Below are 14732 nucleotides of genomic sequence, written 5' to 3' on the forward strand. Positions count from 1 at the left end.
TGATTATCATAACGCATTGTGGGGTATCATTGAGGAAAAATGGGAACTGAAGACATTGAATGGGTTAACGAACAGTAAAAAAGCAGATGGAATCAGTAGTCTGGCTGTTTGGCTGGGGTGGATGTTACGGCAGTGGCGTCACTTGAGAAAGCTGGTGACTTGGGCTGTAGAGATGGGGTGCTTGAAGTCAAGATGTCAGCGATCTTACAGCTGCTGCCCATGATCCAATATAGAGCATGATGGTGGGGGAGGGATAACTGAAGTGGAGTGAAGATAAAAATCATTGGAAATGAAGAAGCTGAAGAGGAGAATCTGGATCATTAAATGGATCATCTCTGTGGATATTGAAATCACCAAGAAGGAGGATTCTGTTCCTGGAGCAATGGAATACAGTCAATGACATGTTAAAATCATGTGCTGAAACTTTCTGAAACTATTCCCCTTTTGAGTTCCTCTCCCAACCACACCAAATTACAAACAGATTTTTTAATAAGGTAAGTATGTTTATTGAGAAAAGCATAGATAAGACATAAACTCAATAAAATGAGAATGATCCATATTCTCACCATTATAGATATTTCCTATTTATATTTTGGTGAATATCCTTTCAGACTTTTGTATCCATACAAAAAATCATATATATAAGATCATGCAATACATGCTATTTAGTACTTTGCTCTTTAAAACTAACCAGAGGTAGCTGCAAATAACTGCAAACATATGAAGAGATACATCATTTTGAATTGCTATCAGGTATTCCAGGGTATGGATGTACCATAATTAGTGACTGTTTTACTATTGCTGCATAAAAAATCACACTAAAACTTAGTGGTGTTAAACAATAGTAATCACTTATAATCGCATGGTTTCTGTTCAGGAATTTGGAAAGAGCTTGGCTGGGCATTTCTCTCTTGGAGGCTTTCATGCAGTTGCAGTCATATGTCAGCTAGGCTGACTGGGACTGGAGGATCCACTTCTAAAGTGGTTCACTCATATGGCTGGCAGGTTGGTGCTAATCGCTGGCTGAGGCCTTGGTTTCTTTCTACATGGGCCTCTCTATGGGGCTTCTTCTTGTCATGGGAGCTGGCTTCCCACAGAAAGAATGATCCAACAGATGCAGGCAGAAGCTGCAGTGCCTGTTGTGACCTATCTGCAGATAGTCACTTCTGACATATTCTATTTGTTGTACAAAGTCAGCCCTGATTCATTGTAGGAGGGGACTACGCAAGGCCGTGAATTACCAGTGATCATCCTAGGGGCTGGTCACCACAACCACCCTTCTACTGGTGGCTATTTAACTTGTTTCCAAGGAATATTATTATACCTAGCATCTCTGTGCCCTGTCTTAAGTATTTCCCTGTAGTTTCAGAAGTGGAGTTGCCGAACTACTTTTCAAAATGATTATTATACCTATTTAATTTCCAAATCAGTCTATGAGAGTATACATTCCCCTCACCCTCACCAATACTTAGTGTTTGTAATTACTTTAATCTTTGCTAATCTGATAGACATTTTATAATATAGAGAGATATAGATATAGATAGATAGATATAGTATCTATTTAATTAGTAGTGAGATTGAACAATTTCCTTGTGTCTGTTGGTCCATTGCATTTCTTTTTTTCTTATATTATTACTGATATTAGTTCTTCATTGTGAAATTTACAAGTGTTTTTTCTCACTTTGCTATTTGTATTTTTTCTTTTAGTCTTGTAGATATTTTTGATGTTCATGTAGTCGTCTGTTTTTTTTTTCCCCATCATATTTGGGTTTTTGAATTGCTTTGAAAGGTGAACCCTACCAAAAGATTATAAACATGTTCCTGTATATTTTTTCTAATACTCTTGTAGGTTTGTTGTTGTGATTATTAATTTATATAGTATTAAAATTAAATATTTAAGAATTTACTTTTGTGTTTGGTATAAAGTTAATATCTAAACTTTTCATTTAATCAACCAGTGTTACAGTGCTGTATTTTTTTTTCTTTTTTTTTTTGCGGCACGCAGGCCTCTCACTCTTGTGGCCTCTCCCGTCGCAGAGCACAGGCTCCGGACGCGCAGGCTCAGTGGCCATGGCTCATGGGCCTAGCCGCTCCGCGGCATGTGAGATCCTCCCGGATCGGGGCACGAACCCGTGTCCCCCGCATCGGCAGGCAGACTCAACCACTGCGCCACCAGGGAAGCCCTACAGTGCTGTATTTTGATCAATCCATCCTTTCTTCACTGTACTTGTTAGTTTTCTACTCAATATCCATTCTCCCTAACCTTCTCCTATTAGAACTCCAATTTTATTCTGCTCCCTACCCTGCAGAAAGTAGCCATGTGCTGCCACCTTCCCCAACCCTTGGAAGTGAATCCTAATTGAGCCAAACCAATCATGGTGATTCCACTCCTCTCCTGATTGACTTAGGGATGGATATTCAATAAGAGCTTCAGGGAAGATGTGCTTGTTCTTAAAGAAGGGAACAAAGAGAGGAACAGTACTTGATTTCTTCCTCTGGAGAAGAAGTGTAGGAGAAATTAAGTTTGGGACAATGCTAGCTCACCCACACTGGAAGAACAAAAGGAAGATAGCACCTTGGTCCTAGATAGCATTTTTGAGCTTCTGAATTAACCTCTCCTGTGACTGTGTTAACTCAGGTATTTGAACTGTGTGAGGTGATAAATGTCCTCATCATTTAAGCCTCATTGAGTTAGATTTTATGTTACTTGCAGCCAAATGCATTCTGATACACCTGCAATGTGAAATGCAGTACCACACCATTTATTTAATACAGCTTTATACTAGATGTTAGTATCTGGAATTATCAGCCCTATTCCTCATCCCCATTTTTATTTTTCACATTTTAACTCTTCCTACCCCATCCTTTTTTTCCAGAAAAACTTAATTAATATTTCTGTCTCTGCTTTCTTTTTGGTTTCATCTGTCAAATGTATTTTTACCATCTGCTTGTATTTAGAATATTTCTTAATCACTGCGTTAACACACAGGTTTGTCTTTTTAAGATAATATGTAGTTACTTAGATTTTGAGGGGTTTTTTTAAGTAACAGTTTTAATGAGATATAATTCACATACCATACAATTCACTGATTTAAGATGTATACATTTTTATCACCCCCCAAAAGAAACCCTGTACTGATTAGTAGTCACTTCCCATCCTGCCCCCCAGGACTGAGCCCTAAGCAACTACCGGTCCACTTTCCGACTCTATGGATTTACCTACTTTGGACATTCATATAATAGAATCATATACAATGTGGTTCTTTATGACTGGCTTATTTCACTTATTTTCAGGGTTTATCAATGTTCTGCATACACCAGTGCTTCATTTCTTTTTATTGCCAAATACAATAGTATTTATATCGTATGCATATACCCCAATTTGTTTATCCATTTATCAGTTGCCAGACATTTGGGTTGTTTCCATCTTTGGGCTATTATGAATAATGCTGTTACAAACATCTGTGTACACATTTTTGTGTGGACATATGTTTTCATTTCTTGGATATAAACCTAAGGGTGGAATTGCTGGCTCATATGGTAACTGCGTTTAATCATTTGAGGAACTGCAAGACAGTTTTCTAAAGTGGCTGAACCACTATACATTTCTACCATCAGTGCTTTAAGGTTCCAGTGTCTCCACATGATTTGGGGGTTTTTTTTGACTCTAAGAAAGAACCTGAGTTTTTATGTGTGTGCATTTTTTATCGTGGTAAATATACATAAAATTTACTGTTTTTAATCATTTTAAAGTGTATAATTCTGTGATATTTAGCATATTCACAATGTTGTGCAGGTGTCACCACCATCCACCTCCAGAACTTTATCTTCTCAAACTGAAACTCCATATCCATTAAACACTAACTCCCCATTTCCTCCTCCCCCAGCCTCTGGCAGCTGCCGTTCTACTTTCTGTCCCTATGAATTTGTTTCCTCTAGGTACCTCATCTGAGTGGAATCATACAGTATTTGTTCCTTTGCCACTGGCTTATTTCACTAGCGTAATATCTTCAAGAGAATCTGAGCTTTTTTAAGGTGGTGTTTGGTACATGCATCTTTCATCATCTTATTTTATGCTGTCTATATATCATCCTGCCATGTCCTTATATAATATTATTTCCTTTTTTCCCTCTCTGTAGAGGAAATCTCTAGATTTTGAAATCAGCACCCTACTTTTAATTCTCTTATTGTTCCCTTTTGTAGTTCTTTTTATGTTATATGTGTAGTTACGTATATGACATAAAGGGAACTGTGTTATGGTGAAGAGATTAGTGGCCAATTTTCTCTTGCCCATATTTATTTTATTTTTTTGGTATAATATAGGATTTTGGACAAAATTATTATTACTAAATTATCTTTACATTATGTAAACATTACATTAGTGTTTAAAAGCATAGACTCTGGAATCTCACTGCTTGTTTTAATCACACCTCTGCCACTTGCCAGCTGTGTGACCTTGGTGAAGTTATTTAAACTTTCTGTGTCTCAGTTGTTACATTTGTCACATCAGGATAATAATATTACCTGCCTCATTGCTAGGATTAAATAGATTAATTTACTTAGTGCTCTTAGAGTAGTACCTGGCACATAACATGTGCTATATAAGAGTTTACTGTTATTATCGTTAGCATTCTCCTTGAAGAATTATTGTTGGCATTTACATTTTATTTTATAAAAATTAATTTATTGTTTTTGGTTAACTGTGTGTGTGGTTTTTTGTTTGTTTGGTTGGTTTTTGGTTTCTTCCTCACTGCTAGGATTTTTATTATGTCCTCTTTCTTGAAGTCTTATTGTCATGTTTAAGTTGTATCTGTTGGTACTACTCTGAGTAGTTTTTTCAGGTGTGATCCGCTGTCTTGTTTACCACTATATTTTCGGTCCCTAGAACATAGTTTGGCACGTAATAGGTGTTCAGTAAAGATTTGATAAATGAATGTGTGCCTGGAGCCCTTGCATATCTGTCAGGCTCTGGCAAAAGGGGGCCTTAGAGGGAAATTGCAAGGCAGGAAGAGGAAAAGGGGACTTGCTTCTTTCTGTTTGAACCCTGTTTGCTTCCCATCATCCCAGCAATGTTTCTTCACAGCAGCCGGTCCTTCTTCTAGCAAGGCTTGAGTCCAGTTTGCAGTTTCTCTGACTCTCACGGTACAGTCGTCCCTCCATACCTGCGGGGGATTGGTTCCAGGACCCCTCATGAATACCAAAATGCAAGGATGCTCAGGTCCCATCTATAAAATGGCACAGCTCAGTGGGCCTGTGTATCCAGGGGTTCTGCATCCACGGATATGGAGGGCCGACTGTACCACCCCCTGAAGCCACACATCTGAAAAACCAGCACTGCTAGCCAGTTGGCACCCCCTCCTTGAGGTCTGTATGCCAGCCCCACAGGGCCCTTCCTCCAGAAACCCAGCACCAGCCCAGCAGCTCCCTCGTAGAGATCTAAGTTCCAATCCCTCTATGAACTTCTCAGTCTTAATTTGTCTCTTTGCTTTGTTCCCCAACCTTAGAACTGCACTTCTGGTACTTGTTCCCTCCATGATACCTTAGTATTCTCCTTGGCCTCTCCATTTCTCTAGTTAGCAACTTGATTCCTCCTTAGGGAATTCTCTCTTAAAATACCCTGTGTGTCTCCTGACTCCACCCTGACTGAGACAGCTTATCTGTCTTATGAAATTATGTCACCTTTCTGAAGGTAGACTCTATCAATAACTATTCTCTATGTCAGGGATCAGCAACTGCAGCCCGTGGGCCAAATCGAGCCTGTGTCCTACTTTTGTAAGTAAAGTGTTACTCAAACATAATCACATCCGTTCACTTTCATATTGTCTATAACTGTCACTTTGCAAAGGCAGAGATGAGTAGTCATCATAGAGACCACATGGTCCACACCACCTATAATGTTTGCTGTCTGGTCCTTTATAGAAAAAGTTTGCCAACCCCTATCCTACATCTATAGTTAGCACAATTTTTGGTATTTAGTAGACATGCCAATAAAAAATGTTAAGCGAGGGAATATATGGAGGAAAGAGCCATAAAGGGAGATGGTAAAAAGAAAGAACAAGGAGGAATATAGAAAAATTTACATTTTAATGGTGATGAAAATTTTATTGAGGTCCAGATCAGATATAGGGGAAAGAAAGAAAGTTAAACTGGCAAAATTTTACCTTTCATTAATTTTCTGTTTAAAAATATAAAAAATCATGTAAATAAATTTTGCTTAAAATATATTAACCTTTTAATCGAACTGTTATGAAAAAACATTGAAATTATATCTACCATGTGTACTTGAATTGTTTTAAATCCATGAAATAAGTTAAAATATGGCAGTATCAGAATAATAACATTTTAGAGTTGACTGAGAATTTTAAACAGAGCACAACAGAACTGAAGTAGACACATAAGTTGGTGTTTATGACTTTTGGGCAATGTAGTTGATTGTGAAGCCATTTGAGAGATGTTAACAGCTACACACACTTTGTAATATACATTTAGTGACTGAGATCAGTAAACTTTTTATGTTCTGAAGAACTAGTTTACTGATAGTATTTATTGAATAATTTACTACATTTACAATTCCATACATATCATGCCCCAAATCATATCCTGTAAAATCTTAGTATAACTTCCAGTACAGTGAAGCACTTAAAAATTACTCTGAAAATAACATTGAGTCTATCAGAAATAGTGGTTGAATTTGTCAAAAACATTCTATTAGGAAGGAGTTGAGTAGAATTTTAGTTTTACTTTTTGGTCATTACTGAGATTCATTATTGTACATTTACCTAGAGAATAGATTATCCCAACCAGAGCTGCTTTCCCCCTTCTCTGAACTCCTGTGTGTATCTATTATAATAGTTTCCTGTTGTTGCTACAAAACATTACCGTACACTTAGTGGCTGAAAACAACACACAATTATTATCTTACAATTCTGAAGGTCAGAAGTCCAAAATGGGTCCAATGGATGAAAATCAAGGTGTCAGCAAGGTGCATTCTTTTTAGGAGCTCCTAAGGGAGAATGCTTCTTGCTTTTTCCAGCTTTTAGAGGATGCCCACATCCCTTGGCTTGTGGTTGCATCACTCAGCCTTTGCTTCCATCATCACGTCTCCTTTACTGTCTCTCTTACAATGACCCTGTGATTACATTGGGCCCACCCAGGTAATCCAGGATAAGCTTCCCATCCCCAAATCTTTAACTTAATCACATCTGCAAAGTCCCTTTGCCATTGTAAGTTAATGTATTCAGGGGATTTGGGGAGGAACATGGACATCTCTGGGGGCCTATTATTCTGCCTAGCACATCTTTCTTCTTTTATTTAGAATCATTGAATGTCAGAGCTGAAAAGGACATTGGATGAAAACTTGTCCAATCCCTTTACTTTACACATGAAGAAGATGAATGAAACCAGAGGCTGTTTGTCTGCCTCTAAGCACTCTTTAGGTGTGAATCAGGCCTAATTTATGTTTTGTATGCCTAACTATACTTACAATAATACCTTGAACATTTTAAGTACTCAGTAACTATTTATTGCCTGAATGATTAAAAGGTTAGTGATAGAAACCAGATATATCTGGTCTCTGACTCAATTATTTTAAGTTAGTGCTAATAGGAGTTTATAAAAAGCCACTGACTGACAATACCATAAAGGGTAGAGATTCATTTATTCTTATATTTTGTAATTAAAAGGAGGAAATTATTCCTTCTTAAAAATAACTACCTTTTTTAGTATTCCATTTCTCTGTCTCTTGTCTCTTGTTTTTCTAGAGTAACTCATGGAATCCGGATTTAGTTTCTTTTATATTCATTGCCATTGGGCTGGGTTGATAAGATAAACCTGTATTTTTCTGTAATGCATATTTTTCAGCTGTGTCCAATATTTAGGACAATTGAAAAATCAATACTTATCTTTTAAAAACTATTTCATAACTTTAGGAAAAATTTTAGAAATTTAGGTTTATTTTTTTACTTATAATTTTTCTTCCCTTGTTAAGGAAGGATAGTTTGGACTCTTGGTTAAAATAAAATGAAAAAAAATTTTTTTTAATTAATTTTTGGCTTCGTTGGGTCTTCATTGCTGCACACGGGCTTTCTCTAGCTGCGGCAAGCATGGGCTTACTCTTTGTTGCGGTGTGCAGGTTTCTCATTGCAGTGGCTTCTCTTGTTGCAGAGTGCGGGCTCTAGGCACGTGGGCTTCAGTAGTTGTGGCATGTGGGCTCAGTAGTTGTGGCTCGCGGGCTCTAGAGTGCAGGCTCAGTAGTTGTGGCGCACGGGCTTAGTTGCTCCGCGGCATATGTGATCTTCCCGGACCAGGGCTCGAACCCATGTCCCCTGCATTGACAGGCAGATTTTTAACCGCTGCGCCACCAGGGAAGTCCCAATAAAATGAAAAATTTTTTTAAGTTTATCTGGCATTTCTTTTTGAAAAACATTAAAACCTAGATTTTAGGTTTAGATTGTCATTCAGATAGATAAATCACTTACTATTTTCCAAGAAAAAAAGCTTTGTCTGATACTTGTGCAATGACTGATTTTCTTTTGTTAATATTCTTGTAGTTTATATAGAATCTGATTTATTGTTATGTGAGTTTGGATATTAGGCATGGTTCTTGAAATAAAATATACCAGAAGCATTATGTTCTAAGCATTTAGAGTCTTTTCTTACTTGTATCAGCATGGTTTTTCACTGGCCCTATACATTTATACATGGCTAAATCATATACACGTTTCTACAAATACTAAGATTGCAAATAATTCTATTTTTATTTTGTCTACAAGAATGGTACATGTAAAGTGCTTAGCAACTGTAAAAATGGACCATGGTAAAAGTGCCCAATAACTGATAATGTTTATTATATTGTCATGCTGTCCATGAGACAGCATGAGAAATGTTAATTATAAGTCAACTTTAGAATACATTCATTATAATAAATTATATTCATTGGGTGAAAACATAATCTGACTTTTCTTTTCTTGGCAGCAACTTGAATTGGTGGAACCAAGTGGCTGGATTCACGTTCCTTTAACTGATAATCATAAGAAGCCAACTCGCACATTCATGATACAGATTGCTGTTCTAGCCAATCATCAGAATGGAAGAGATACCCACATGAGACAAATTAAAATATACACACCCGTGGAAGAGAGCTCCATTGGTAAATTTCCTAGATGTACAACTATTGATTTCATGATGTATCGCTCCATAAGGTGACCTTGAAACAGAACAAAAGTCATTAAACATATCTTTATCTTGTCAGTAAAGATTAAATCTGGTATCTTTATTGAAAAATGGATCAATTATTTTGCAATTTTTTATGCATTGAAAAGTATTTTATTGTAACTTTAATAAATAACTTTTGGGTCATACTATGTTTATTTTCTTTAACATATAATAAAGCTCACATATTTTATAATTATTAAAATGAATTTGAGCCAATCATTAAATTTTTCTTTATGTCAAAAGAAAACCAGTTGAACTGAAAATTTTTAAGATATACACAATTTTTTATTAACTAGGTAATTATTTCATATAGTGATCATGCATTACAGTAATGATTTACTGTGTGTTTGGGAACAAAACTATGTTTTACCAATAGATATTATCTTTAATAGGCCAGAATTATTATTTTTTTCTATCCAGAGGAAGCTTCTTCTATTAATACTCGGTCTTTTTAAAAACTGTGTCAAAATAAGCTTAGCATTCAGTGTGTGATGAGAACCATTCTGATTTGGGGAATGTAATTAATTGTGTCATAATTATTGTACTCCCATGAAATATTTTTAACCCTAGGGTTGTCTCTATCCTGATATTATGTCAGCAATTGCCAATATAATCTGCTGTTTATTCTAATTCTAATGCTGTTTATAGAACAGTTTCAAATTTGTGTCTGACACTGAAGCATTCCCTAAGGGATAATGTAGCTCATGAAAATTTTAAAAATATATGAAATTGTTCTTTACATATAAAAATATTTTAAAGTCCCTTAAATGAGGTTTCTTTCCATGGTTTAACATGAGTCGATTTGATTCTGTATATCTCCCCCAGCACCACCCACTACCCCATATCCTTACTTTGGGGGAGACAGAACTTCTCCATATTGGCTCTTTTTTTTTCTTTTTGTGGTTGTGCCGCATGGCTTGTGGGAATCTTACTTCTCCGACTAGGGATCGAACCCGAGCCCTTGGCAGTGAGAGCATGGAGTCCTAGCCACTGGACTGCCAGGGAATTCCCACCATATTGGCTCTTGTTTGGGAAAGATTCCTCAGAGGTTCTTGCATTACTGGGTAGACTGAAGTCTTAAATTAGCAAAGTTTAGGAAATAAGTATGTGTTTGATTTATTCTGGCAGAGTACTAATTTACATGGATGCTATAAAAAATGAAGGTTTCATTTTTTTCACTCAGCAGAATCTCAGCTCTTTTTTCTATGAGTTCCACAAAGAGTTTGTCATTTTCATTCTGTTGTCTTTAAAGTAAGAAGCATGGTAAGTGACTGTATCATCACCAAAAAGTCTGTAACCAAAACTCATTTGAGATCAGTGAATTACTCCCAAGCATAGATGTCAGATGCTGGGAAGGGTAGAAGAAAAACAGATGGATAGGAATTAAAAGAAAAGGAGAGAATCAAGAAAATAAGAGCAATATATACTTGGCACTGTATTGATGTTCTGCGTTAGTCTGATAAGGAAAACATTCATGTAAACAACAGGCAGAGTCTAAGAGGCAGAGAAATCTAATAAAAAGTACAGGAAGTTTTATTAGTAATAATGTTACTACTTGCTAACTGCTTTTTAAAAATTTGCTTAAAAGAAAAAAGGAGGAGGACTAATTATCATTTACCTGATCCAGTCTGTTACTTCCTACTATTAATAGTTTGTGAAAAAAACTCCTACAATTAGGAAGAATTAAGAAGAATGTTGGGGAAATCACTATGTTTTCTAGTTCTACTCCCTTTCCCTGTTTTTCATAAACCAGCTGAGCACCTCATTAGGCATGGGAAAACTTGGTAGCCCCGGATTGTGGAGGTAATGCTTCCCCTTATTTTAAGGATTATCTGAAGTCCTGATAGACCATGTATTACATTAACAATGCATAATTATCTGAAGCAGTTTCATTTCTCTTTTGAAAGAGCAAATTATATAGCCAACAAAATATTTGTATCTAGAATATATAAAGAACTCTTCTTATCACTTAACAGGAAGAAGACAAACAATCCCATTAAAGTGAGCAAAAGATTTAAACAATCATTTCATCAAAGAAGACATATGACTGACAAATAAGCATATGAAAAGATGCTCAACTTCATTGGATGTTAGTGAAATGCAAATTAAAATCGTAATGAGATACCATTTCACAGCCACTAGAATGACTGTGGTTAAAATGACGAGGAGGGGGAAGGGTAAGCTGGGACCAAGTGAGAGAGTGGCATGGACATATATACACTACCAAATGTAAAATAGATAGCTAGTGGGAAGCAGCCGCAGAGCACAGGGAGATCAGCTCGGTGCTTTGTGTCCCCCTAGAGGGGTGGGATAGGCAGGTTGGAAGGGAGATGCAAGAGGGAGGAGAAATGGGGATATTATGTATAGCTGATTCACTTTGTTATACAGCAGCAACTAACACAACATTGTAAAACAATGATACTCCAATAAAGATGTTAAAAAAAAAAGACAATTGCACGTGTTAGCAAAGATATGGAGAAAATGGACCTCTTGTCAAACTACTGATGAGGATGTAATTAGTGTATAACCACTTTGGAAAACATTTTGGTAATTTCTTAAGTTAAACATATACCTGTGTGTGGGTATTTACCCAAGAGAAAAGAAAGCGTATGTCCGTACAAAGACTTGCACAGGAATGTTCATAGCAGCTTTATTTGTAGTACCTAAAAATTGGAAACAACGCAAATGTTGATCAATAGGAGAAGGTATAAACAAATTGTGGAAAATCCATATAATAGGATACTACTCCGATAAAAATAAATGAACAGTTAATACATGCGACAACATGGATACATTTACAAAATAATTATGCTGAAAGAAAGAAACCACAAAAAAGAGTATATAGTGTATGATTCTTTTTTTTTTTTTTTAATTCTAGAAAGTACAAACTCATCAAGTGATAGAAAGCATATTAGTGGTTGCACAGGATGGGGAGCAGACAGAAGCAAGAAGGCATGAATTATTTGGGGGGATGACAGAAATGTTCATTATCCTGACAGTGGTACTGGTTTCACAGCTATATACATATGCCAAAATTTATCAAATCATACATATGTGCAGTTTATTGCATGTCAATCATACCTTAATAAAGCTGATTTAAAAATAGTTTATTCTACCTGTTTCACATAGGAATCACCCAAAGAGGCTAGATTTGACATAGTTATATTTCTTACTGTATAGGATCTGAGAATAAAAAACTAACATTGAAAAGCCATCTTAACAGTTAATAAAACAATGACAGCAACTTCACGGATTCATCCGTAATCAGTATACTTTTTGAGTATTGATCAAACTGCAGTTATGAGATTTAAATATTTAAATTATACATGTAATTGAAGTATTAGACACTTTAAAAATCAGCTTATTACCTGTGGAAATACTGTCACAAGGAACTCTTTGTATAAACCTGGAATTTTAAAAGACAGCAGTTCACTGAAGGCTAATAAATACCCAACTCTAAAAAGACTAATAGATACTGAATGTTGAATTAGACATAATAAGGAAACCAAAGTAAATCTGATGCAGACTTTGCTTTCCAGTTGCTTATAGTCTACTAGGGGAAATAATAGGTCTCTGATAACCAGATCAGAAATTAGACTGGTAAGATCTCTAACTGGTGGATGGAAAAGAGAGAGTTAACTTCCTATTCAGAAGTTAGAGGTGAAGCTAAAAGAAGGCATTGTGGAGGAGGTGGAACTGTAGAAAGAAAGACTATTTGTAATATCAGCTAGTTATTCACTTTTTAAGCCTATTCTCGAATCCAAACTATCATTGTTTTTACGTGAATAACAACAATTAATTTGAAACAGATGATTTGTATGTTAGGAATCCAGTGATGTTTTGTACTTTTGCTCTCATTTGAAAGATTCCAACAATTAGAACACAGACCAATCTTGAAAAGTAATTTTAGACACCATGCCTTCTGTTCTTTTAGCCATTATGACTACTAGTTTAGTACAGATTAATACACTACAGTATAAATTTTTATGAGTATAAAATTTTATAACTCGAATACAAATATTTGATATGTTTCTAGTGTTTTAGAAAATTTTACTTTAAATTCTTAATAACATGTTGACTTATTATATGTCATTTTTAATTGAATTCTTGGTTCAATTACCTTTTAAAAATGATAAAAGTTGCAAAATATGTTAAATTAAAGCATTAGGGAAAATAATACTTTGTAGTTGTGGTTATTTGGAGACACTTTTACTTTGTGGAGCTTTTAAAACAAGTTAATCTTCTTTTGCCCACATTGTTTTGACTTTCCCCACTTCTACTATGACTCCCTAGAGTATGGTGTTTGGAAGTGTTTGCTGTACAAAGCTGTTTACCAGCCATCTACAAGGAAGCTCTCTGTGCTTCATGATCTGCCATTTAGTTGGGCCTGCTTCTGTGCAATGGTGTCTAGAAAGCGTTAGAGAGAGGAAGACAACAAAGGAAAAACCTCAGGGGTTAGTTTATTAATTATCCATGATAATAATTTATTCTATTAACAGGACATATCTTAAGGCTAATTAATTACAACTCCCCCCCACCATAAATCTAAGAAAATGTCTATAACCCATGGCAATTATGTAAGAAAAGTTGAAATTATTTTTTAGTAATACTAACCAGTCTGTATTTCAGTTTTATGTGAAAGTACCCTCCCTTTTTTCTATGGCTAATCCTGCCACCATTGTTTGTCTTCTCTTGTCCTTTCTGGTTAAAAGAATCAATTTACTATTTTGCCAACATAAGCAAAATTACAGTTACACCAACTTAAAGGTATTCTATCTTATGAAATCTTTTTCTGAGTGAATTGGTATTTCAGGAAGTGGTATTTCACATCATGTATAATTGAAGCTGTAGTATTTACCATCTCAGTTGTTTTAATTACTGCATTTGTGACCATGAGCTTTCCACTGATGCAGTTCAGTGGTGACCATAAGATGTTTTTCCACTATGTATTTGCTTTTCCGGTGTTGAGAGCAAATTACGATTCTCTCCCTGTGGTCCTAGAAATAACTCCCCCAACTGTTTTTATAGACTTTATTCTGAGACCAGCTCTCCTCTGTACCCTGGCATTCATCTATAGCTGGAGATCCAGATTTTAACAGATCATTTCCTGTTATTACTATAGCAGTATCAAAATACTGATCACTTACCAAGAAGCAAAGTATCCAAAACACTGAAGTAGAGAGTTCAGCCAGCTGTTTGTTTTCCAACTGTTAAAATTTATAAGAATCACATGTTAAATGAATATGGAGAAATAATGAAATAGAGGGTAGGCTCAGTAAAAGGAGGATGGTAACAAGCCATCCAGCTATTAAGTTATAACACACTCAGGTGTCTACCAAGACAAAGGAAAGGAATTTTACTATTTATCTTAAAAACAGTGCTTATTTTTAAGGTAGCATTCAGTAACTGATAGGAGATGCAAGGAAGTCCTTGTCATGAAATTCGGAAGTCTTCTTTCATTTTTTTCCATCATCCAGGCTGTTTAGAACAAAATTCATCATTTCTTTCTTGAAATGTTC

At 35.8% G+C, this 14732-nt stretch overlaps 1 protein-coding gene across 4 annotated transcripts in view; it reads left to right on the top strand.

Annotated features, from left to right (window-relative positions):
• ANAPC10 (anaphase promoting complex subunit 10) overlaps positions 1 to 13389 on the top strand; it is a 78045-nt gene extending 64656 nt beyond the window's left edge. For 2 of the 4 annotated variants that reach the window (XM_019926527.3, XM_004316519.4), the window contains exon 5: positions 8974 to 9357. In XM_019926527.3, the coding sequence (XP_019782086.1) occupies positions 8974 to 9204 (231 nt within the window). In that variant the 3' untranslated portion in view covers positions 9205 to 9357. The other 2 variants (XM_073805528.1, XM_073805529.1) reach the window with 2 other exon arrangements.
• The last annotated feature ends 1343 nt before the right edge of the window (positions 13390 to 14732 follow it).

The sequence above is a fragment of the Tursiops truncatus genome, chromosome 5, assembly GCF_011762595.2.
Source record: "Tursiops truncatus isolate mTurTru1 chromosome 5, mTurTru1.mat.Y, whole genome shotgun sequence".
Lineage (NCBI taxonomy): Eukaryota > Metazoa > Chordata > Mammalia > Artiodactyla > Delphinidae > Tursiops > Tursiops truncatus.